Below are 27,753 nucleotides of genomic sequence, written 5' to 3'. Positions count from 1 at the left end.
ATACTCCACAAAGTCTTTCCAATAATATACAATCACATCATTGAAATTTCAAAGCTACAAGATAAAGCAGGATTAATTTAACATAATGTGAATAAATAAGCTTTACATTTGACACAGTAAGCTGAATGCTAAAGGGTTAACACTTAAACTATATGAACTTGAGTTTACAGATGGTAAGATGTTTGTGGAGAAATATTCTTGCTACAGTGAATCAGTGAAATAAATAGAAGCTTTCTTATTGGATCAAGCATGGCTTTTTATTGGTTTCATGTTGATTCCAGCCAATTAGTATTTATTTACTTGCTTTAATAATTTCTGTCAATAGCCTCTACATTGTGTATTATTTGATGCTCAGCATTTCATGAAAAATCATTACATCCGTTAACTTACACAAGAATAACACAACCACATTCCCAATCAGTTCACATTATTTACGCACCTCAATACCAAAATGTTTTGTATGTTATCTTTCTAATCATTTCACTAGTTAAAACTTATAACCAATACAGTTTTTGAACTTAAGTAAAAATGATAACAATATTGGTGCCAGGTCAACAGTTATCCATCACATTATTTGAACTTTGAGTTAACACTGTCATATCTCTAATCAAATCGAACCAATTTAATACAAAATTACCATCATTGCTTCTCCTTACCAAAAATATCAAATGCTGCTTGTATTCTTAACTTTCTCCCCAACACTTTCAACTTCCGTTATTATCAGTCATATTGACCTTTCATTCATTTTCCTATCCTCTTATTGCTTTTATCAGACAGCCATTATCTCACTTGATTACATTCTATTGATCTGCAACTCAGCAATATTCCAATCATTTCCTCTCTTTCTCTCTCTCTCTCTCTCTCTCTCTCTCTCTCTCTCTCTCTCTCTCTCTTATGTCTTTATTCTTTTTAATGTACATCAAAAGGTAAAAATGAAGAATGTCTATTCTTTAATTTGCTGTCTCCAAAAAACTCTTCAGCTTCTGTTGTTCCTCTTTTTCTTGTAATAATTTTTATTTCTAATCTTATTCAAAAGCATTTTTTAAATTTTTTGCTTCTTAAATATACATACATACATATATATATATATATATATATATATATATATATATATATATATATATATATATATATATATATATATATATATTTGTGTGTGTGTGTGTATGTGTATGTGTACACACATACACACACACACACACTCACACACACACACATGCTCACACAAACTATGTATACACACACTGTAGTATGCATATTATATATATTCATATATACATCATCATCGTTTAACGTCCGCTTTCCATGCTAGCATAGGTTGGACGATTTGACTGAGGACTGGCAAGCCAGAAGGCTGCACCAGGATCCAATCTGATCTGGCAGAGTTTCTACAGCTGGATGCCCTTCCTAATGCCAACCACTCCGAGAGTGTAGTGGGTGCTTTCACGTGCCACCGGCACGAGGGCCAGTCACACGGTACTGGCAATGGCCATGCTCAAAAAGATGTTTTTTATGTGGCACCTGCATGGAAGCCAGTCCAGCGGCACTGGCAATGACCTCAGTTGAATGGTTTTCTAACGTGCTACCAGCACAAGTGCTAGAAGGCAACGCTGGTAACGATTATGCTCAAATGGTGCTATTTATGGGCCACTAGCATGGAAGCCAGACAGCAGTTCTGGCAATGAACACGCCTGTCAGTGCTGTTAGTGCTCCACTGATGCGGTGCCAGTCATCGAGTATGGTTCAATTATGATTTCACTTGCTCCAACAGGTCTTCGCAAGCAGAGTTTAGTGTCCAATGAAGGAGAGGTTGGCATGGGTGCCAGTCGTCAGATTCGGTTCGATTTCGATTTCAGATTTCAAATTTCAAATTCCAAATACATATATATATATACATTCATATATATATATATATATATATATATATATATATATATATATATATATATATACATACATATATGTATACATACATACATACATGTATATATACATATATATGCATATATACATATATATATATATCATGCCTAGATATCTAACTACATGCATGAGAATCATCATCATCATCATCATTGAATGTCCACTTTCCATACTGGCATGGGTTGGATGATGTGACCAAAGCTGATGACCCAATGGGCTGCACCAGACTCCAGTCTGATTTGGCATTGTTTCAATGGCTGGATGCCCCTCCCAATACCAACCACTTTTATAGAGTGTGTTGGATGCTTTAATGTAGTACCGCAGAGGTGCTTTCACATGGTATCTTTGTCCTTTGTCATCTTGCCTGAAAGGTTCAGCTTCCTAAGCTCGTTTTTCAGTACTTCAACCCATGAGTCTCCCACCTTAACATGTTCCATCCACCTTGAGAGATTAGTGCTTCTTTATGGAACTGTCAGCATCCATCAGCATCACATGACCACAGCAACGAATTCCTCTTACACCTAACATCTCTCTTAGAACATTGGCACTCTGTCAAATATGTACACTTACATTACACATCCAGTGAAGCATACTAGCTTCATTCCTTCCTAACCTTAACATGTCTCCTGAATTCATGGCCCATGTCTTACTGCTACTTGGAGAGAGAAGCCTTTCATGGCCAACAGAAATAACAACTCTCTGAATTTCCTCTATCCTATTCTTATTCTAGTGGAGGCTCGTGGTTTAGTGGTTAGGGTGTCAGCACCATGATTGTAGGATTGTGGTTTCAGACTGGGCGACACCTTGTGTTCTTGAGAAAAACACTTCATTTCACGTTGCTCCAGTCCACTCTCTGTGCATCCTCCCCACTACTAATTTGGCCCCTTATGTAGCAAAAATTATTTACTACTTCTAATGAACCACCAGGACATTTGAGAGAATCAATTTCCTGAGTCTCTAAGGTTTTCAAGGATCCTGTGCATCTCCTACATATGAAAACTATCTTCTTTGATAGCCTTCCAGTTAACCCACTTTTACTGGGTACACTGTATGGAGTTCCTGCTTACACCTCTCCTACAAATCGAACAGAGGCAGATAGGGTCCTGTCAGTTTTCTTGCTTACTAGGACCTTAGTCTTTGTTAAATTAACCTTAAATTCCAGGTTTTGCTTCTACATCTGGAACTTTCTGTCTCAGCATACAGTAGTTCCTAGAGGCTGCTGGTTTTGAATTTCTCTGTTATAGTCTGGAGGACAATGACCAAAAAAGGGGACTAAAGCCTGATGTCATGTGTTAGTATATCTGTTGGAACATTGTTAGAGTATAGTAAGATAGTAAGATGTTAGAGTAAAGTCATTATTAGGAGAGGTTTGGAAGATAAAGGAGGAGGGTAAAAAAAATAAAATAAAATAAAATGAAGTAGAGTACAAGGAGGGATGATGAGGTTTAATTTTCTATAATAGATTTATGGATAGAAAAGTTTTGAAAGTTCATGGATACAAAAGATTAAGGATATATAAAATGTTTATGAATATGGAAGTAGATATAGAAGTTGATAGGTAGATAAATAGATAGAAAAGCAGGTGCAGGTAGTTAAATCAGTAAATCCTATATATCTTGCCCCACAACAGCATTTGGTATTTAAAACACATCCAGACATTATCTATAGGTTACATTGTGCTGATTGGACATTTCTTTCTGGTATATGAGAGGGAGTGTGTGAGCATATGGCCTTGTCTTATGATTCTAACAAGGAGGCCAGATCTCTTGATGCTACTTTTTAATTTGTTCTCTACCATTTCTCTCTAATGTGGTAGACTAACAGACCCCAGTGTTTACTCTTCTCCTGTTTCTTCCTTCTACTGGTCTGCTCTCTGTCATTCTTCTCCTTGTTATCAATCTTGCAACTCCTTTGGGTCTTTATGGTTCCACCTCTGTGGCACCAGTCTGGTCATTGTCATTGCTGTCACTATTGATATTGTTGTTGGTGCTGTTGTTACTATTGTTGCTGCTGTAGTTGATATTGTTGCTGCTGTAGTCACTGTGGTTGTTGTCACCAGCCTTGTCACCATTGTTGTTATTGCTGTGGTCACTGCAGTTGTTGCAGTTGTTGTCACTAGCTCATTGACCTTGTTGTCACAGTTGTTGTAGTGGTTGCTTTAGAGGTTGTTTTCATCACCAGCTCATTGACCGTTCATGGCATTGGCTATTATGTGTCCATATGAGGCCGGGATTTGATAGCAGGCAAGTCTGTGATCTGTGATATTGACTGTGATATCAGCTGTCACTGTTGTGGATTTTCCTGTTCCATTTGGCCTTGTGGACGGTCCCCTTGGGATGTCCTCATGCTCATGTGCTATGTGTGTTGCACACTTTCTCTTTGAAATGTGGCCTGTATCCTCTTAGATACAACATCTTAGCAAAATTTTTCCACAGTGAGTTCTCGTTTTAGGCCACATCATACCTGCTAAAGTGACAGTTGAGTATGTTAAAGACTATGTTGTACTTCAATGCCTTTGGATAACTCTCTTAACCTCCTTCTCAAAGAATTGGATTGTTGCCTGCCCCAAGGCAAAGTAGACATTGAAATCCAAGAAACTTAGTGAGCCATTTGTGGCTAGATGTTCTGTGTCGAACTGGACCTTGCAGTGGAAGCTGTTGAAGATATTTTGGACCTTGGTCACCTCATCTCTGGAATGGGTTAGGACAAAGGTGTCATCAATGTATCTCCACTATAATGCAATGTGCCATCTTGCATGGAGGAGCTTGCATTTCTTGTCATCCACGATAAGGATGTCCAGGATTTTCCTGAATCTGACCCCATTGGGAGACTGCTGCATTGCCGATAAGTGGTGTTTTTGTACTGGAAGTAGGTGTTGGTGATGCATAATTCAAAGATGAATCTGAGGTTCATTGATGAGACTTCTGCTGACAGCTTCTAGCCACTTTCTAAGCATTCCTCAATGGTTTGTATGGCATCATCCAGTGGTGTGCTTGTATAAATGGACTGTACATCTAGGCTGAGAGTGTAGTTGCTGTGAGATGGTTTCCAGTGGAAGCTTATGGAGGAGTTCAACAAGTTGTCACCTGTTTACTATATGTGCTGGTATGTGCAGTAGCAGAGGTTTGAATAACCATGCAAAGAGCCATTCCATCTTCTGGAGTGGAAATTTTGTGCTGGCAATGATCAGGCATACATTGAGCTGCCTCAGGTCACTGGTGTCCTTGAGTATTTTAATTAGGCAATAGAACCATGGCATGGTGGAGTGGTGTGCTATGCATACTGAATTGCATGCTACTGGATATTTGTGTATAAATTGGTTTATATATGTAAATTTATATAAAGAGAAATACCATTGAACATGAAAAGCATAAAGTATGAACACACATACATGCACATTATATACATATATATGTATATCCATACTTGCAAACACACTCACTACTGCATACAAGTACATATATACTACATGCATATCTATATATATGTATACATACATTTATATACATATACATATACATGCATACATACAAACATGCATACTAATGGACATTATGAATGTATACATATAAACATACACACATGCATATACCTATACATATATAAAACACAGAAATGCACTTAAAGTGCACACACATTCATATGCAACACATAAATACATATGTACACACATTCATATGCAACACATAAATACATATGTACACACAAATATATAAGCAAAGCATTGATTATATACATATATTTTAATGCACATGCATTATGAAACATTTGGTAGGATCTATGTCAGCATATTGATTTTTACATGTGCAAATGTGCATCTGTTTTAGAAGTATTGCATGAAATATTCATATTTATTTGATGCAACTGTCTGTTTTTATACAATAACTTATTCTGCACTAGTATAAATTTCTCTTCCAGTAGCACCTGAAATAATTCACATCACCTAGACAGATTAACAGGTGCTGTTGTCTTTAACTACTCTTGCCCTGGGGTTATATCATGAATAATAAATTACAATTCCTTATTACACTGGAGAAACAGTTTTGTTTCTTGCTTTTGTTCCATAATCATTTCTGGTCAAATCTGTTTATTGCTGTATTCTTTTTTTAACTTTGACAGCATTACTTATATTATATTTGATAATGAAATTTAAAGAATATATAATGATAATAATATAGTAGTAGTAGTGGTAGTAGTTCTAGCAGTAGTAGTAATATGAAACAATAATATAATAATACAGAAAAAATAATATGCAATAAAAGTAAATATGAGTGTATACACACACACACACACACACACTTTATTTGTGAGTTGACAAGGCTACCAACGGTTTCATGAGAGAGAAATCTCCCAACAATTATCAAGCTGCCTACCACATGGCAACGTTTGTGACATGCTTGATAATTACTGAGATATTTCTCTCTACATGAAACCAGTGGTAACCTTGTTAAAATGATATTTGTGTGTGTGTGTGTGTGTGTGTGTGTGTGTGTGTGTAGCTACTAGAATAAGAATAGGCTGGGCAAAGTTCAGAGAATTCCTACACCTGTTGGTAATTAAAGGCCTCTCTTCCAAAGTGAAAGGTAGATTGTAAGATGCCTGTGGGTGAACAGCCATGCTACATGGCAGTAAAACATGGGCTGGGACTGCTGAGAACATGCATAGGTCTGAAACAAATGAAGCTAGTATGCTTTCCTGGATGTGCAATGACCAGTGTGCATGTACAACAGAATACAAGCGTCTTGAGAGAAAAGTTGGGCATAAGAGGCATCAGATGTGGTGTGCAAGAGAGACGGCTGTAGTGATATGGTCATGTGATGCATATTGATGAAGACTGCAGTGTAAAGAAGTGCTGATCTCAAAGTGTTGAGGGAACCTGTGAAAGAGGTAGACCCAGGAAGACATGGAACAAGGTGATGAAGCATGATCTTCGAATACTGGGCCTCACAGAGGCAATGACATTGACAGAGACCTTTGGTGATATGCTGTGCTTGAGAAGACCTGTCAATCCAAGTGGAATCATAGTCATGGTCGATGCCAATGTCACATTACGGGCATCCATGTCGGTGGCATGTAAAAAGCACCCTCCAAATGTTGGGCCTCATGAAGGTGATGACAAGTGACCAAGACTGTTCCTGTCAAGCCAAGTTAAATTGTTGTCATGGTCGATGCCAGTGTTACATAACTGGCACCCATGCAGGTGGCATATAAAAGGCACCCTTCAAACATTGGGCCTCGTGATACTGTTAGTGACTGATACTGTTAGTGGTATGCCTTGCATGAGAAGACTCATCAAGCCAAGTGAAATCGTAGTCATTGCCAATGCTGGTGTCACATAACTGGGACCCATACTGATGGCATGTAAAAGGCATCCATTACACTCTTGGAGTGGTTAGCATTAGGAAGAACTTACAGCCATAGAAACCATGCCAAATCAGACTGGAACTTGGTAGAGCTTTCCAGTTTACCAGTTTCAGTCAAACTGTCTAACCCATGCCAGCATAGAATGCAGATGCTAAAGGATGATTATCCTCATCATGATAACAATATTTAAATCCAAACTGAGGGAGTGGAACAGGTAAAATTCAGGCTACATATGTTTGTGTAGTACAGTATTCAGTGCATGACAGTTAACCAATGCTTGTAACTCCATATACTAAACGAAAGTTTGAAAGATTCATTCATTAATAAAAGGCAATTTTTTTCTCTTGATATTCTGCAGTAATTATCCATTGAAATTTGAACACAGAGTACATATATATAGAGAAGCGAAAATGTAGACAACTTTTCATGTTTATCAATACAGTTTTATATATATTCCATTAATGAAAATATTGGTTAAGCAATATAATACTTTACAATTAGAATACATCATCAAATCATCAAGCATTTTTGTAACAAAACAAATTACCTTTAGCCAGTTTAAATTGCTTGACAGATACATAGCTTCCACTAAAGTGGGGCTGTCATTTGTGTGTGTGTGTGTTTGTGAATGTGTATGTATTTATGCATATATATATATATATATATATATATATATATATATGCATATGGACAGACAGACAGACAGACAGACAGACAGACAGACAGACAGATAGATAGATAGATAGATAGATATTCTTTCATTTTGTGTTCCCTTTTCTAAGCAAGTAAAGTTTAGACAAATATATTATCAAGATGCCTTCTTGTTGCTAACCCTTACTCATTTTCATGTAATTACACACATCATGAAAGATACAAAGCCAATGGATGGTTTATTGCTAGGAGAAAATAAGAAGAAAAACACTGCAAGCAGCTCATAACTTTTGTAAAGCACAACTATAAACACACAAACAACACAAATGTGTACCCATACATGCACCCTTCTGCTCTCCTTTCCTCTCTCCTCTCCTCTCATCATTCATTTTGTGTTTCTCTTTCCAGTCTTCAGCTAACCACTATGTTTAGTTTTTCCTTTCCAGAATGTCAACTCTGCAATTGCTTTTCTTCCTCTGTATTTTCTACAAGTGTCAACTTACAACTATTGGAACTGTAGGGGGAATGCTTGGATCTCATATTACCATTTTTAAGGTTTCTTGCAAAGATTATGGGCTCAGTTCTTGCTTTCTAATGAAAACCATAAAAAAGAAGAAAAAGAGGAAAATGGGTAAATTGGGGCTGAGTCAAATGTCCAAGCCAGAACTATACAATGCATTATATACAATGAATTTATAATGAAAACCTATGTGTTTCAGAGTGCAGAATTACATTTACCTGATCATTTCACATCTAGATTATTACAAAAGTATAAAAGAATGGAAAGATATGTGGGTGTGCAATTTAAGAGTTTCTTGAAAAAGTAGTAAAAGAGGATATGGTGAGGCACCTGTAGACTCAAAATGCCACCACACATCCACCTTAGAATGCAACATTTTAGGTACAAAGTCTTTTATATTTAAAGAGAGGAAAAGGGATAATTTGTGATGTTGATGATTTATCTAAAGACATTATTCCCTTGAATCACTAAATAGAGTTTGAAGTCTTCATCAGTGTCTCAACAACTCAATTATCATTTATCAGTTTGATCCAAGCAATGGCTAAATAATTGCTGACATCATGACAATGCTCATTACTTTGAAATTATTATACTATGCCAAAAAACTTACATATATCAACTTTCAATTGTGACTGATGGAATCCTGAGACATTCATATTTGATAAGATTGACTTTGGATATTATTACCTTATAATTAAATATCATATTCTTCCTCATCTGTTTACGAAGCCATGTATGAAAATCAATTTCCTCAGGTCAAGTCTTCATATAACAGTTTCTTTAATACTATTAGCAATATTTTTCAATGACCTCCGCACATTTTCTACATTTTCCCCATAAAATATATAACAAGATGGTAATATCGTGTTTGAAATACAATTTCCCAGTTGTCTTGGGGACTTTTAAGAACTATTAAGAAGGGTGTTTTAGAATATTTTTTTCGTTTTTCCTTTTCTCTTTTTAGCTAACAATAATAGAGGTTAAGATTTCTTCAGAGAAATTGCTTTCAATCTATGACCAAATTCTATATGTAATGTTTTGCAAACAAGAATGCTTGCAGAAACTGGGGAATTTTTCCTTTCTTTCTTTTCTTTCTTCATTTCTTTATAACTGGATACGTACGTTTTCTAACAAGAACAACTTAGCCATGAAATGGAAGTTTATAGTGTTTTCTCTTTGGTAAACTGAGCACAGAGTAATTTAATTAGCCTAAAGATAAAAATTGATCACAGATTAAATCTCCAAAATGCTCTATCAGGTATAGCAGCAAATAATTTATAGTTAATTATTTGGTGTTAATAACCAAGATTGCTTTAATAGTCTAATTTCAAACATAACAGAAAATGAAAAAAATCACATGACTTTGGATATATATTTTGCATAAGATCCAAATTCATGCTAAATATTATGGAAAGAATTTTATTGCATAACCTAAAATTTGCAATATGTTTTTATTCTATTAGACACACACATAAACACCACATAATTAAAATACTAAAATTTAATATCTGATCAGTTATTTAGGTTTTAATTATTTAAAACTACAAATTTACATCCCAATCACATGGTTCCTATTCAGTCTCAGTGAGTGTTACCTTGGTTTCTGTTATAGTCTTGAGCTGACCAAAGATATATGAGTGAATTCACTTGAGCGGAACTGAAAGAAGTTCATTGAATGTGTGTATGGATGTGGTTCTGTGTCTCCTTGTCTTGATATGATGTGATATTTATAAGCAAGTGTCAGCATCATGCAAGTGGTGTCCTTCATTTCAAACCAGTAGAATAATATCTAGCCAAGGGAAACAGATGCTAGAAATAACAGCTGTATCATACTCAAATCACACACATACACACACTTCCCTCCCTCTCTCTCTCTCTCTCTCTGCCAGTGTATCAAAGAGAGCTATATAAGTACTATACATGAAGTACAATACATGAAGTACAATACATGAAGTTCAATACATGAAATACATTGGATGAAGTACAATACATGAAATAAACTGTATGAAGTACAAAAACAAGAAAGGAGGATCAAGGATCCTTCCCAAACTGTAGATTCGTAAGGTTGGCTTCCTGGATTCTAGGGCATTCAAGGGGGTGCTGAAAAGTTCCTGGATGTAAGGGTATTGTGAAAGGCCTGGTAGGGGGCCCAATCTTTCGAGTTCTTTTATGGCGCTTAGAAAATCTGAAGGACTCCAGCAATATGTGTGCGAATCTGAGAGAGGAATATGTTGAGCAAAAGCATAATTAACTAATCCTCCAGTATTTTCTTTTAGCCACAGCCTGGATCTTTTCAGCACCTCCTCATATATATTTCCACAAGATTGGTTGCTGATTCATTGCAGAATTACTCATTTTTGCCAACTCTGTGGGTTGCAGGAATGTGAAATGAAGTGTTTTGCTCAAGAACACGACACATCACCCGGTCAAAGAATCAAAACCACAATCTTACAAAAATGAGTACAACACCCTAACCACCAAGCTATGTGTCTCTACATGAAGTACAATACATGGAGTACAGTGCATAAACTACATTGCATGGAGTACAATGCATGAAATACAATACAATGTACCATTTAGATTTGTGGACAACATCTTAACATTAGATTCTGTGCAAATTTTGCATTAGTCAGTTCAATAGGTTTCTTTCTTCAGCTAATTAATAACAAGTTTATCCAGTGTTCAGTACTTAATCAATGCCTTTCTCTATAATAATCTCTCTCCCTCTTCTCCTTTCTCTCTCTCCCACTTCCCATTACTCTCTCCCTCTCCCCCTCTCTCCCCCTTTCTCTCTCTCCCCCTTTCTCTCTCTCTTTGCACAGCTATAGCTTTCCCCTCTCCCAAGCAGTCAACTCCATCTGTCAGAGGAGTTATTTTCTTAGTTCTTTAATGCCTATTTGTAACATGTCCTATATAATTGGTTGTTTCACATACCTTATTCCTTCACACTGCTCGTAAACATGCACTTGTCATTGACTGACGTTCTACCTCCTTCTCCATTTCTTCATTAATCTAATCACAATCTCTCACTGTTTCTGCTTTCATCTGTGATTTACAATTTCAGCTGAGATCAAAGTGAGGGTTAAAGTCTGAGATGTCAATTTATCATAAAGTTAATCATGTCCACCATAAATAAATCTGACTATAAATAGTGTCTGGCTGGAACATTTCCATCTTCAGGTCATTTAAAGACATCTTTCCTTCCTTGTCTGTGATTTTTAAAACCCATGGCCAACTCTGATAAAGAAAAACCAACATCCAAGCCATGATGTATCCTTTCCTTCTTTTTTCCTGAGTGCATTTTAAGATCAAATCATTGAACATGTTCTTTCATTTTAAAAGCTGTAGAATGTAATTTAAAGGAGATTTTGCTGCTATTTCCAACATGTCACGTAGCAACATAAAGTGTTTTTCATTGGCATGTTCTTATGTTTAGCATAACTGTAATAGAAAAATTGGTACTTGCTTTATGAATTCCACAAAGATGAGTAAATCACATTAACATGTGATCTCAGAACAGAATAAGATCGAATGGAACTAAATATTGTTAATCATTTAGTTGAGCTCTATTTGATGTCTGGAAACTTGCTACTCTTAAATCTCAAAAACATATGAGGAATATATGTAAGTTTGATTTATGTAGAAAATATTCCATCCCAAATATAATCTTTGCTTAATATTCATATAACATACATAACATTGATCAAATGTAAAATGTCTTATCCATATACCCATAATTCTTAGAGGAAATTGCATGCTGTCAAAGGTTACTTTGCTTAACTCACACAGTTTATTTATTATCTCCCTTGTATTTATCACTCTTCCATTCGATAACAATTTTATTTTTATAATCTGAAATCCAATTTTTTTGTCTTTCTGTTTATCGTCTTTCTGTCAGCACCAATATTTTCTATTACTAACCCACCTAATATATATATTTTTCCCTTCCATGCTGAAGACACATAACTTCCTGCTGATTAAATCAAGCTGTCATCTACTGTGTCATAATCTTACTTATGTTCTGAGACAAAATTAAACAAATATATCATGGGAAATGAAAAAAAATATTGGTAATTCTTGAAGTAATAATCCCTTTCTGGAATAGCCGAATGTTTTATTGCAGAAGAACCTTACAAGAAATTTCAAGGAATGGTTTATTCTCTTCAGAGATTAATGGGAAATATTCATATGTTTAGCAACTTAATTTTCAACTTGATTTTTTTATTTATATGTATATGTGTGTGTATTATGTGTGTATATATATATATATATATATACATATATATATATATATATATATATATATATATATATATATATATATATATATATATATATATATATATATATATATATATATATATATATATATATATATATATATATATATATATATATATATATATATATATATATATATATATATATATATATATATATATATATATATATATATATATGTATATGTATATATATATATATATATATATATATATATAGGCACAGGAGTGGCTGTGTGGTAAGTAGCTTGTTTACCAATCTTATGGTCCTGGGTTCAGTCCCACTGCATGGCACCTTGGGCAAGTGTCTTCTACTTTAGCCTTGGGCCGACCAAAGCTTTGTTAGTGGATTTGGTAGAGGAAAACTGAAAGAAGCCCATTGTATATATATGTGTCTGTGTGTGCGTGTGTGTTTATATGTTTGTGTGTCTGTGTTTGTCCCCCCCCCCAATTTTGCTTGATGCTGGGGACCAATGTGCAGAACGTTTTTCAACCTGGCTCCTCCAATGTCCCCATGTAATAAAGCTCGCACATTTGTATTGAAGGAGAATTTCTGTACTTTATTCCATAGGTGTGTAGATTTAATGTATGTTTTTATTTCACCAGATCTTGTTTGTCTTGGAAAGACTGGTAATGTCTGCTTGAAGTCTCCTGATAAAACTAATGTAACTCCTCCCACAGATTATTGTTACCTCTTATGTCTTGTAAGGTCTTATCAAAAGCTTCCATTGCACCTTTGTGTGGCATGGTGTATTCATCCCAAATGCTCAGGTGGCATTAGTGCAATACTTCTGCTGAACCTGAACCTTTGCTAATGCTACAAATTGGACTGTTATTTGTGATCAGGTTTAGCAGGAATTTAAAACCAGAATGAGCTCTTCGTCCTCCTGGGACAATAGTGACAGCAATACCAGACGATGCTACAGTAAGTGCAATTCTTTTTTGTTGCCTTACCTTAGAGAGAAATAAAGTTGTTACAAATGTTTCACCAGTGTCACCAGGATCATCAAGGAAAAAAATTCCTCTGCTTTTTTCTCTGACTGGTGAAATAATTTTATCATATGCACAACGTTGTTCTGGAAGAAGTTTAGGTTCATATTCATTCACAAATGCAGCCAACTCTATGATGTCATAATTTGTCTATCTTGCTATGTCTCTTGAAGTTAAATCACTAATTTGACAGTGTATTTTTGGCAATCTAGAGCAAAATTTTTGCCTCCAATGGCCCAAACTCAATCCACAATTTCAATCAGTGCTTGGTTAAAAATTGTTTCAGAAAACTGAATATTGATATCTGGGTTTGCCTGTTGAACAGCATAATTTAAGTCCTCAGCCATATCCTCACAATGTTTCATCCAAAGCTATGGAGGACTACCAAGCTGAAAATGTTCAGTATAATTGCAAAAAGATTACAGTTTCCTTGGAGAATCTGATACTGATGCTTCAGTCAATGTAAGGTCCCAAAGCACATCATTTTCTTAAAAACCTTGAAATGGAGATTAAATGAAAAAATTAGTTATGTGATTATCCTCACAAGAGTGATTGAAATAAATGGCGATTGTGGAATGCTGCATGCACGCATACACACAGAGACACATACACACAGAGACACATACACACAGAGACACATACACATACAACATCAAACATCAGATGAAATAGATGCACGTGTGTGTGTGTGTTTGTGTGTGTGTGAGAGAGAGAGAGTGAAGTGGGTGTATTGTCATGTATACGTACATACATAAATATGACTGCATCTTTTTGTATGTATGCGTGCATGTGAGAGAGAGAGAGAGAGTAAGTGCCACTTAGATGTCACTCTTTCTCTCTCTCACACACACACACAGACACACACAAACACACACACATACATAAATGTGTACAAATGTACATACAAAAACACACATGTGTGTGTGTGTGTGACTGACAACATATACATAGAGCTGAATACAGCATGCAAAAAGTAAATAAAGATTTTTATTGAAATTAATGAAGTGTGTGGATTCAAGCGAAATTTGTGAACTTAGTAAATATTTCTTTCAGTAATTTATCATAGTTGTTTGCAAATAGCGAATTAAAACTTGAAAGGAAAACATTAAAATAGTGAGTGAGAGATTTCGCAAATAAAAACGGAAAATTTCACTGTTGCTATGTCAATATCAAAAGCTGACATTGAGAAGCCTTTTTAAAGAAGTGAATCATATATATAAAGCAATATTATTTATTTCTAATGAAAAACTAAGCTGAAGAGCCTGTTATGTATCCAAGGTCAAACTATTCATGCATCCCAAGTATGGAAGCAATTCACATGAAAAGCAAACACACACACAGGTCTATTTCATATTATAAGATATGTATGAATATATATGAATATATATATATGATAATGATAACAATAGTATTAGGGATAATATATATATATATATATATATATATATATATATATATATATATATAATAATGATAATAGTATTAAGGATAAAATGTATATATATATATATATAATCATAAATATATAGGGATTGACAGTAACCTGCTTCTCCAACATACTGAGAATTCAGAAATAGCAGCCAAAGAACTACTGATTCCAAAATCGTTAATTATTAATTTTATTACTAATTGACTATTCCCTGCCCTGCATATCTATCTATCTATATATATATATATATAAAGGAATGTAAAATATGCCCCATTCATAAAGGAGGTAGCAGAGTAGAGGTCAAAAACTACAGACCTATCTGTCTGACCTTGCACATCAGCAAAGTCATAGAATGAATAATCAGAAGAAAACTAATCACCTTCCTTGAGGAAAATGACTTGTTTGTTGACATCCAACATGCTTTTCAACCAGGAAGAAGCTGCCTGACTCAGCTCTTACAACACTATGACTGGGTGTTGAAACAGCTGCTCAACCACTCAAATGTGGATGTGATATATCTTGACTTTGCAAAGGCTTTCAACAAAGTTGATCATATAATGATATGTCATAGACTGCATGATCTCGGCATAGTGAGGAGATTGGGAGAATGGCTGCATGACTTTCTGAATGATAGAAGTCAAGCAGTAGCAGCCAATGGGGCCTCCTCCAATGACACACACATAGTGAGCAGTGTTCTACAAGGCACTATTTTGGGACCACTTCCGTTTATAATGGCCCTCTCAGATATGCCCTCAGCCACACAGAGAGCCATGATCACAAGTTATACAGATGATGCAAAAGTCTCATAGGTGATATAGAACCTGAAGATGCTATGCACCTGCAATGTGAGTTACATGAAATATGCAAGTGAGCTAAGAAGAATAACATGCAGTTTAATGCTGAAGAGTTTCAAGCTTTATGCTATCAGCATACAAAATTAAATGCAATACCAATTAAATACACTGGACTGCAGGGAGTGCAATCCCAGAGTCACAGTCAGTGTGAAACCTGGGCATTTACATGAGTAATGATGCATCCTTCTATGTGCATGCTGCTAAGTCAGCAATGAAATGCAGGTGGCAGACCTTTTTAAAATAAGAGATCAGGAAACCATGATGGTCCTGTGGAGGGCATTTGACAACTGATGTTGGTGTGTTTACATTCCCGTAACTTAGCAGTTCAGCAAAAAAGTCCAATAAAATAAGTACTAGGCTTACAAAGAATAAGTCCTGGTGTCGAATTGCTGGACTAAAGGTGGTGCTCCAACATGGCTGCAGTCAAAATGACTGAAACAAATAAAAGAGTAAAAGAATATAAAAATATATGTATGTGTATATATATATATATATATATATATATATATATATATATCTGTAAATAATATGTGACAATTATTCGGTAGCCATGATAAAACTCCGAGTTTCAGATGCCAGGGCAGAAAGCCACGCCACCATCTCTTCAGTTATCTGGTCACATATTATTTACAGATAAATTCCTCTATTTACATAATATCCAGGTCTCTTTCTTTCTTTTGTTGCCTTACCTTTTCTATCAATATATATATATATATATATATATATATATATGTATGTATGTGTGTGTATGTGTATTTGGAAATGAGATAAAGAATGAAAAGAAAATGAAGATATAATATTGCCCATATATATGCATGTGTACATGTTCAGATTTGTAAGTATATCTCACTTTGCTGTCCTGTGAACATATATCCAAGGCAAGGCTAAATTTTCAGAGTGAGCAACAGTTAATACAGTTTATACTGTTTCCACATATTTCACATTTTTAGTACAATTTGTAAACACAATCAACAACTATTTAACCATATACCTTTCACAAATCAGTGAAACAGCTTTTGTGGGGTTGCTTAGTTTGCTAGAAAAAAGCCACCAAATCTTTCTCTGACTATGAAGCTACACTCTAAAATCATAAACAAGGATATAGTATAATAAGGAGCTTATTGTATACAGCGCTGAGGTATACAATTTGCCAGAAGAGGTGTAAAGAGGAGATAGTGAACAACCATGAATTAAGTAAAGAAAGCTCGACGGACATACACAGGAAAGTGAACTTTAGCATAGTCATAAAGAGGAAAAAGGGGCATAAGCACTTTAGGAGTAATGTTGCTGAATTTTGGGAAGCATGGAATTTTAGAAGGATGTGTCTTGACAGTTTACAATTCATATAATAAAAAAGAAAAAGGAAAAGAATAAGACTGTTATGCTTTGAATTCTACTCAGTCATTCTGCCTGACCTGGAGCTAAACAACAACAGTATAGGACCAGCATTTGTATTTTATTAATGATAAACTTAACCTATTTCATGACCCACACAGTATCATTCCATTTTGTACTTTCACATACACAAAGGTATACATTGATTTCTTTTTCCAAGAATAATTTTGTTGTAGAGATATACAGATGACTGAAATATCTGAAGTATATTACTGACAGGAACAGCCAGGAGAAGAAGTTCAAAGGTAACCCTGGTGGATTTTGAAGACAGAGAATGGATTTATGTGCTTTATACAATATAGTCCTGCTGAAGGCCATCTCTGCTACTACACTACTCAAGATTGTAGATACTCAGCAATATATGAAAAAAAGTACCATTCGAGTGAGGCCAATGCCAGTGCTACCCGACTGGCACCTGTGCCAGTGGCACATAAAAAGCACTATTTGAGTGTGGTCAATACCTGTGCTACCTGAGTGGCTCCTGTGCCAATGGCACATAAAAAGCACCATTTGAGCATGGTTGATGCTAGTGCTGCCTGATTGGCTCCTGTACCGGTGGCATGTAAAAAGCACCCACTACACTCTCCAAGTGGTTGGTGTTAGGAAGGGCATCCAACTGTAGAAATCTTGCCAAATCAGATTGGAGCCTGGTGCAGTTTCCCAACTTGTCAGTTCTCAGTCAAACCATCCAACCTGTATCAACATGGAAAGCAGATGTTAAATGATGACGATGATGATGATGCTGACGATGGATAAAACAATAGTAGAACAAAAGGATGAACGATCAGATATTTAGATTTGCCTTTACCTATTAATAGCCAATTATATTTCTATTTAATCAAATGAACAGTAAATAGCAGTTGCACAATGTGGTTTACATGTATCCGGTGTACTTGCTTACTTTTATAGAATATCAAATCTAAACACCTTTCTGTCTCTGTATTCTCAGCTGAATACAGTTTAAGAACATTGTAAATGCTGCCAAAGTAATTATTACTTATCTTCATGTTGTTTAAATGAATCTAATTAAGACTCCTAACAAGCTGTTGTTAATTAAAACATCTGACAATCATTACTTGAAACATTAGGCCCCTACCAATGAGTGAGGCTTGTATTAATCTTTCTAATTAGTGCTAATAAAGTTGAAACAGGTTTTCCAATAATTACTGAGATTTATTTATTACACCTAGATGCTGTTGTCAATATGTATTTTACATATTCATGTTATAAGTATTGCAGATAGCAGTTACCGAGTTTTAAGGTATGGCTGTGCATAAATGTTACAATAATTTTACTGCCTCTCTTGAATGTTATCCAAATACTACTACAAATTGTCTGCTTGATTGCAATTAAGAAGCTCTATCAATATATTGAATCCATAATATCAAAATTTGCAGCCTGTAGTAGGCTGATTTGATAGCTTTTCAAAGCTAACACTTGACCATGAGCTGATGGTTTGCATTCCATCTCAGTTGCTATACAGTGTTCTTATATAAGATACATTGAGACAAAGTGTACTGATGCTCTGATAATTAATAAGTGATTCATTAGTTTGCAGAGCTGAATTTAAATTATTCTGTGTAACTGAAGAAGCAACAATAGTATTTCATTTTGAATCAGTTCATGAATACAGAGTATTTGTGTTCTCACACTGTGATGGGTTACTAAGCTAAACATCATTAATACCTTGACTACAATGATGACGATGATGATGACAACAACTATGATGATGATGATGATGGCACTGATGATGGTAATGACAATAATGATGATGATGATGATGATGATAGCTCCTCCCTTACATATTCTGCCTCTTTTGATTCTTCTTCTTGTGATGATAGTGGTGTTGGTGTTGGTAGAGTACTGGTATTGGTGGTGGTAGAGTACTGGTATTGGTGGTGGTAGAGTACTGGTATTGGTGGTGGTAGAGTACTGGTATTGGTGGTGGTAGAGTACTGGTATTGGTGGTGGTAGAGTACTGGTATTGGTGGTGGTAGAGTACTGGTGTTGGTGGTGCTAGAGTACTGGTATTGGTGGTGGTAGAGTACTGGTGTTGGTGGTGGTAGAGTACTGGTATTGGTGGTGGTAGAGTACTGGTATTGGTGGTGGTAGAGTACTGGTGTTGGTGGTGGTAGAGTACTGGTGTTGGTGGTGGTAGAGTACTGGTATTGGTGGTGGTAGAGTACTGGTGTTGGTGGTGGTAGAGTACTGGTATTGGTGGTGGTAGAGTACTGGTGTTGGTGGTGGTAGAGTACTGGTATTGGTGGTGGTAGAGTACTGGTATTGGTGGTGGTAGAGTACTGGTGTTGGTGGTGGTAGAGTACTGGTGTTGGTGGTGGTAGAGTACTGGTATTGGTGGTGGTAGAGTACTGGTATTGGTGGTGGTAGAGTACTGGTATTGGTGGTGGTAGAGTACTGGTGTTGGTGGTGGTAGAGTACTGGTATTGGTGGTGGTAGAGTACTGGTGTTGGTGGTGGTAGAGTACTGGTATTGGTGGTGGTAGAGTACTGGTATTGGTGGTGGTAGAGTACTGGTATTGGTGGTGGTAGAGTACTGGTGTTGGTGGTGCTAGAGTACTGGTATTGGTGGTGGTAGAGTACTGGTATTGGTGGTGGTAGAGTACTGGTGTTGGTGGTGGTAGAGTACTGGTGTTGGTGGTGGTAGAGTACTGGTATTGGTGGTGGTAGAGTAATGATTGTGATGGCTATGGTGGTGGTATTAGCATTTATGATTGTATTAGTGATTGTAGTTTTGGTGATGGTAGTGATGGCAATGGTTGTGATAATAGTGGTAGAGATGGTTGTGATGGTGATGGTAATAGTAGTGGCAGTGATGATAATAATAGTGAGAGTGGTGATGACTATGGCAATGTAGTCATGGTACCGGTTATAGTAGTGGTAGTACTGATGGTTTTTAATGTTGGTGATGCCATTCTTTTTTGTTTACTATTTAGCACCAGATCAGTTCACATCAAATACAACTAGATCAACGGCATTATGGCTGGGATAATCCAGTCTTTTTACCATTTTTTACTAGGCATTGTGTATCTAGGCCTTTATAATTCAGTCTGTCCATCTCTCTTTTTAAGATGTAAAATATGATGATCAAAATTTGGCAACTACTTCTGGCAGATTGAGTAGCCACATGGAAATGTCTTTGTTGCTTTATTGTTGTTAGTGCAGATGGTGGTGGTGGCGGTGCTGGTGCTGGTGATGTTGACATTGATGTTGATGACAAGGATGATGATGACAATGATGATGAGGACAATGGTAGTAATGGTAGTAGATGTAAATCATCAAAGTTTTACAATTCATATAATTCATTTTCCATACCCGCTGGTCAGTCAAAACTGAAAATTAGAGATCTGGATCGTTGTTAAATAAAAATCCTAATCATCAAAGTTTTGATGATTAGGATTTTTATTTAACAACGATCCAGATCTCTAATTTTCAGTTTTGACTGACCAGCGGGTATGGAAAATGCACATAGAGCCATTGGGTTTACAGGAAGGAAGAAAGAAAAGGTAGCTGTTTGCAATATGGAAGATGCAGGCAAGAAAATGGGCCTCTGGCTGTCTGTGAAGCAAAGAGGGAAGAGCCAAACAGGAAACCAGGAAGAGGAAATGCGTAGTGACTTAGGCCACTACTACTAACACACTAATAGCGGTGTATTACAGTTCAGGGCCAAAACACTTATTGTATCAGTGGACACTGCTAGGTTGCATCAGCTCCCCACTAGTTCGCACTATATTCACTGAAGGTGAATAAAGGAGAGGCATCTTCTTTTGGATGTAATCAATGAGAAATGAACTAAAATCACTGGAAAGGGATTCAACATATTTTGCTATCCCTGCACAATTAGTATGTAGCATATCATCATCATCATCATCATCATTGCCATTGTCATTGTCATCATCACTGCTGTCACTGCCACCAGCACCATCACCATCATTATCATATTAATATGAGGGGTAGACAGAATTTGTTGAGGTTAATTTTTTAGTCAGATGTATTTCCTGTTGTCAACCTGCACTTGTTTCTGAAAAAAGGCATTACTTCCCCATGGCCAGACATATTTTCATGGAAGGTTGGAACTGAATGACACTACTTGCATGATGATGATGCACATTTTTACAACTATTGTGAACTGTCCAAGATATACAAACACATACACACACATGCTCACATGCATATGTATACAAAGATACATACACATATGCATATACAGGATGTGCTTCTTTTCATCTCCATCTACCAAATCCATTTACAAGACTTTGGTTGGCCCAAGGCTACAGTACAAGATACTTATCTCAGGTGCCACCCAGCAGGACTGAACCTGAGACCATGTAGTTGACCACAAAATTTCAACATCATCCTCCTAAAACCCATGCTAAAATTCAAGTTATAGGGAACCCTACATGGTTTGTCTGACAAGGAACAAAAATTATGTAATGAACTTCTAACACCAGGTTATTAGTACCACTATCAATGCCCAAGTGAAATATTAACATATATATATAGTGAAGGTGTGTAGCTTAGTAGTTAAGTTATTTGGCCCATGATCACAAATTTGTGAGTTCAATTCCTGGCGACGTGTTGTGTCTTTGAGCAAGACACTTTATTTCACATTGCTCCAGTCCATTCAGCTAGCAAAAATGAGTAGCACCTGTATTTCAAAGGGTCGCCCTTGTCACACTCTGTGTCATGCTGAATCTCTCTGAGAACTACATAAGGTTATACATGTCTGTGGAGTTCAGAATCTATGGAAGGCAGAATCATTTACCTGCCGAGCAAAATGCTTAGAGGCATTTTGTTTGTCTTTACATTCTGAGTTCAAATTCTGCCACGGTCAACTTTGTTTTTTACCATTTAGGGTGTGATAAAATGAGTACCAGTTGAACACAGGCTGATATAATTGATTTAACACCCTCCTCTGACATTGCTGGTCTTGTGCCAAAATTTGAAACCAATAAATGTATGTATGTATATTAATGTTTGTTTTTATGTTCAGTTATAAGGAAAACAATTTTACATTAATCTGATGGCTAACTCTATACCGTTGTAGAATACAAGTTTATTATTCTTAAACAAGAATGTTGTTGACAGTAACTTCGAATTTTCAGCCAGTTAAGCCATTGTTGGACTGTCTTCAGAGTTTCAGCCAGCTTGACTGACAATAACTTAGCTGGCCAAAACTTCAAAGCCACTGCCAACTACCTTCTTGTTTAAGAATAACAAGTATACATGTACACATGCATAACATATGAGAATGCATATGTTAACTCATATTCTGTGTCTAACCCTTCAGCCATTGATTTCTTGTTAAATTTACACTATTGTATTTAGAACACACAGCACTTCACTTATATCATCAAAGATCTGATAAAAATAGATATTAAACTTTAATCCATTAGTAGCTTATTTTATGCTCTCTCTCTCTTTCTTTCAAGCCCTCACTCATTTTTTTTTTTTAACCCCCAAATTATTTCACTGCAGAACTAATAATTTTTACATTCTATTTATTTATCGATATCCTTAATCAAATTTATTTATTAGCATCAATATCAATGTTGAGAATAAAAGGAATAAAACAGGGTTAATTGATCACTGTGTCTGTATTGTAATGTTTATCAGTATGAAGCATTTCAAGTTATTTGTTAATATTCTTTTGTTGTTTCTCTTTTGCAGAAAAATAAACTAGCTGATATGGCAAAAACAAAAAGATTAAACAGAAATTTTTGTGATGTTGTAGCAAAAGCAAAATGGTAGGTTTTGTAAAAATATATTTATCTACAAATAATTCTTAATTTCTTGTTTTCAATTCATGCAAAGTGTTTCTTGTTTTTTTGTTGTTCTTTTTAGTATTTTACTATTTTTTTCTTTTTACAATTGCTGACATATTTCATTTAATACTTAATTAACAATTTCCTCAAAAACTTGGTTTTTAAATAATTTTTATTTTTATTTTATGCAACAGTTTTCTTCATGGTTCACCTTCCTTCTCAAACTTTTCTTCTGAAACTATTCTGCTCTACTACATAATCATTCATTTTGCTCTATTCACATTTATTCACATTTTACTTATTCCCCTATCTTTAATAAGTTTTTATTTCTCAAATTATTACATGCAAACAATTATTATTATTATTATTATTATTATTATTATTATTATTATTATTATTATTATTATTATTATTTTATTATTATTATTATTATTATTTTATTATTATTATTATTATCATTATTATTATCATTATTATTATCATTATTATTATTATTATTATTATTATTATTGTTGTTGTTGTTGTTGTTGTTATTATTAAGGCAGTGAGATGGCAGAATCATTAGTTCATTAGACAAAATGCCTAATGGCATTTCTTCCACCTCTTTATGATCTGAGTTGAAATTCTGTCACTGTTGATTTTGCTTTTCATCCTTTCAGGTTTGATGAAATAAATATCGGTAATGTACCGGGATCAATATAGTTGACTAGCCCCATTCCACCAAAATTTTAGGGCTTATACCTATAGTAGAAAGGATTGATATTATTATTATTATTATTATTATTATTATTATTATTATTATTATTATTATTAATTTTTGTATGTCTAAGACACAGATTTTAAAGAGTTTGAACATTTCAGTTAGGGAGCAATCAATAACAAGATAACAAAGGTCCCTTACTCTCCTGTTCTTTACATAGAATAGAACCTTCCTTAAAATCCTTACTGTACCAAGAAGCACTGTCTTCTGCATGACATGTAACTTTACATCAAATCTGAATTTGTTTACACAGTTCTCGAAACTGTCCAGTAAGCTCCCAAAGCTTCGATCATCACAAGAATTACTAGAATCTCTTTCATCTTCCACAACTTTTCACCCTTCAGTGAATCATACTTGTTGATCTTGCTCTTTTTCACTCTACTATCTTCCGATCTTCTGGGATAGAGATATCGATTATTTCAGTCTCTTTTTCTTTCTTGTTAATGACTACAATGTCTGGCCTTCTTTCCTCAATCATTCTATCACATTGAATGGTGAAGTCCCACAAAAGCTTAAACTTGCCTTTCTCTAACATGCCTTCTGGCTCTAGCTCACACCATTTAACCACTCTGACAAACTCACATTTCTCAGATGTCATACAGTGGATATATCTTGCAACATTATCATGCTGTTTTTAGTATTCCTGCTGTGCCAACTTATCACATACGTTTACAAGATGAATGTCTATTCTTCCTTTAGTTCCACACATGGTCTTTTGTTTTGTTAACATAATGTTTAATGTAGTTAGTTCAAAGAGAATTGTTAGTATGTTAGACAATATGCTTAATAGCATTTCTTCCAGCCTTTTATGATCTGAGTTGAAATTCCACTGAGGCTGGCTTTGCCTTTCATCCTTTTTGAATTGATAAAATAAAGTATCAGTTCAGCACTAGACTTGATGTAATATACTTTCCTCTCCCTCAAAATTACAGGCCTTGTACCTATGGTAGAAAGAATTACTATTGTCATTATTTTTGTTGTTGCTGTTATCATTATTGCGTGAGAGAGCAGTGCATACTATCAAAGTGACGCTGGGGTAAAATATACGATATCCAGTACACCCATCATGAATATCTGTCTGATAAGGGTACATCAGGCACATGCATCACAACCATCTGTGCGCTATATAGTGATCTCATATCAAGATAAACAGTGCATGACATTGCAGGTGGGGCCCAGTTAGAATTTTCCTCCAGTCGAGTATCCCATCCTGCTCAAAAGGTCCCCGAATAAAGCTTGTTTAAGGATGATGAACAAAACACCCATGTTTCCAAAGGTGAATAATCCAAACCCCAAAGAATTCCTCTCAATGCATGGCTATGATGCTCCCCCACTACTTCTGCTCATGATCAGAGATGCACATATCATCAGCCAGCAAGGGACATGCTCAACTGGTTAAGGTCAAACAACTGACAAGCAAATCTGTGGTATTGAGCAGAATATTTGCTGTAGCCCATCTTTTATACCAAGACAAAACAATGTATATGATAACACTTCCAATCAGTTAAGATCAGAAGCCCTGAGAGCCAATGCCTGGTACTACATCAGGGCATTTTATTATTATTATTATTGTTGTTGTTGTTGTTGTTATTGTTATTGTTATTATTATTATTATTATTATAACAGCTATGAGCAGGTACAATTGTTAGTGCTATTCATGCTTTGAATTCAGATTCTACAGAGGTCAACTTTGCCTTTCATCCTTATTGGGTCAAAAAAAAAAAAAAAAAAAATTCTGAGGTTGTTGTAATTGACTATTTCCCTACCCCTAAACTTGCTGGACTTGTGCCAAATATTGAAACCATTATTAAGGCAGTTTTACTTTGACCGGTGGCTGTGGCGAAAGAGGTTGTTTGATGGACAAGGCTGAAAGGTATGAGGACAGAAACATTCCTCTTTGCTAGAGCTCTTATTGACTTTTTCAAGTTTCACTTGAAAAGGAAGTTGAGAGTGGAGAGGGAAGTGCTGTTCTCGAGTGAGTTTATTGAAAGATGGATGAAAGTTGCGAAAATGGCAAGAGTGGATGGTACCTCTGTAAGTATAGATCTGTGAGTAGAAGTGAAGGAATTAGAGAAGTCACTTGCACCTAGGGTTTCAGGAAAATCTCGGACAGTGGGGTTCCCCTATTATTCCTAGAGGCCTTCCTGTATCAGGAGGGCAACATCTATCTCATCCTTTCCCCCTCCCCCCACTTATTTTTTACCTTTTTATGCTATGCATATGTCCCTTCTTTTTCAGTGTATACCATGTATACTTACATTTTTTTTTATCATTTCATTATTATATGTAAACCCCAACACTTTATGTCTGTCTTTGTATTGTCCCCTTCACCCTTCACTCTTGTGGCAAATAAAGGAAGTTATTATCATCATCATCATTATTATTATTATTATTATTATTATTATTATTATTATTATTATTATTGTGGTGGTGGTGATAGCAAGCTGACAGAATCATTAGCATATTGGACAGCATGCTTAGGAGCATTTCTTCCACCTCTTTGTCTTCTCTGTTCAAATCCTGTTGAGGTCAACTTTATCTTTTTTTCTTTTGGGGTTGATAAAATAAGTACCAGTTGAGCATTAGAGTCAATGTAATTGACTAACCCTGTCCCACCAAATTTCAGGCCTTGTGCCTATATTGGAAAGGATTACTACTACTACTACTACTACTACTGCTACAGCATGGGCAACTGTTGGTCTTCCATAAAAACAACCTTGCCTCGACTTGTGCCAGGGAGGGTAACTTTCTAGGTGCAATCCCATGGTCATTCATGACCGAAGGGGGTCTCAGCAACTACTACTACTACTACTACTATCAATAATATCATTGCCAATGAATTATTATTGTTATTATTTATTTATATATTCTACTTATTACACTTTTCAATTGGTACATTTGTTTCAATTTTAACTTTCATACTGTCTATATTTTTCTTAGACTTTTCAACAGAGACCTAAACAAAACTACAGTAACTGAGTTCTGCTGAGTGCTGTAGTAGCTACAGAGTCAGTTGAACTCTCAGTTAGGTAGCTAAACCTTTCATAGTTTTGTTTCCCAAGCAAAACCAATTTAATATACCAATTATCCATCTAAAAACTTTAACTGAAATATCTTTATATGTCATCATATTTGAGATTCTTTTTTGTTTTTGTTTCAGTAATATAAAATCTTAGAAATTTTTCTTTAGTAGGAAAATATGAAACCATTATTTCTTTAATGCTGCAAAATAAAAAAGGAAAGAAAAAAATTAAAGAATATTCCAGGTTAGCTGAAGGAATCTTTTGTCAAAGATTTGAATGTCAGTGTACAAGTCATGAAATTACTCTAAAGGCATAAAAGAATTTATAGTCAAGGTTATTGCTCAGTCGGGTCTACTTGGCAGTAACCTATCAAATATGTAGCTTCATTCCATATATAACCTACACACTGGATCTGCAGAGATAAATGTCAAGTACACTTGATTAAGTAAAACATCTTTGCAGAATTAACTTACTTGCTGTAACCATCTCACCTTTATGTTATTGTTATTGTTTTGTTCCAAAGTCAGCCCTGTTTCCCCAGACCAAATGTCTTCCATCTATGACAAGCCCTTCCATCGTTTTCTTTTTTTACTCATAGTATATCTAGGGCTATATTATATAACAATTTTATATATATATATATTTTTTTCGATCATTGGTTGGGATTTGAGGGAAATTTAATTTACTATTTCTAACACATGAAGCAATCTTCTAGAAACTTTCACTGCATTGCAAGCTCTTTTTTACAGTCAATAACTCATACTTTTAATATTTTCTTCATG

General features: G+C 35.4%; 1 protein-coding gene across 2 annotated transcripts in view; it reads left to right on the top strand.

The window, feature by feature from the left end:
- The window catches only part of LOC106880606 (glutamate receptor ionotropic, NMDA 3A), an 851,602-nt gene that overhangs the window by 761,109 nt on the left and 62,740 nt on the right, over positions 1 to 27,753 (top strand). For both annotated transcript variants that reach the window (XM_052972427.2, XM_052972428.2), the window contains exon 9: positions 23,094 to 23,170. In XM_052972427.2, coding sequence (XP_052828387.1) covers positions 23,094 to 23,170 — 77 coding nt within the window. The remainder of the gene's footprint in view (positions 1 to 23,093; positions 23,171 to 27,753) is intronic.

This window comes from Octopus bimaculoides, chromosome 13 (assembly GCF_046866305.1).
Source record: "Octopus bimaculoides isolate indiv1 chromosome 13, ASM4686630v1, whole genome shotgun sequence".
Taxonomy (NCBI): Eukaryota; Metazoa; Mollusca; class Cephalopoda; order Octopoda; family Octopodidae; genus Octopus; species Octopus bimaculoides.
This window is presented reverse-complemented; position numbering and strand designations above follow the sequence as displayed.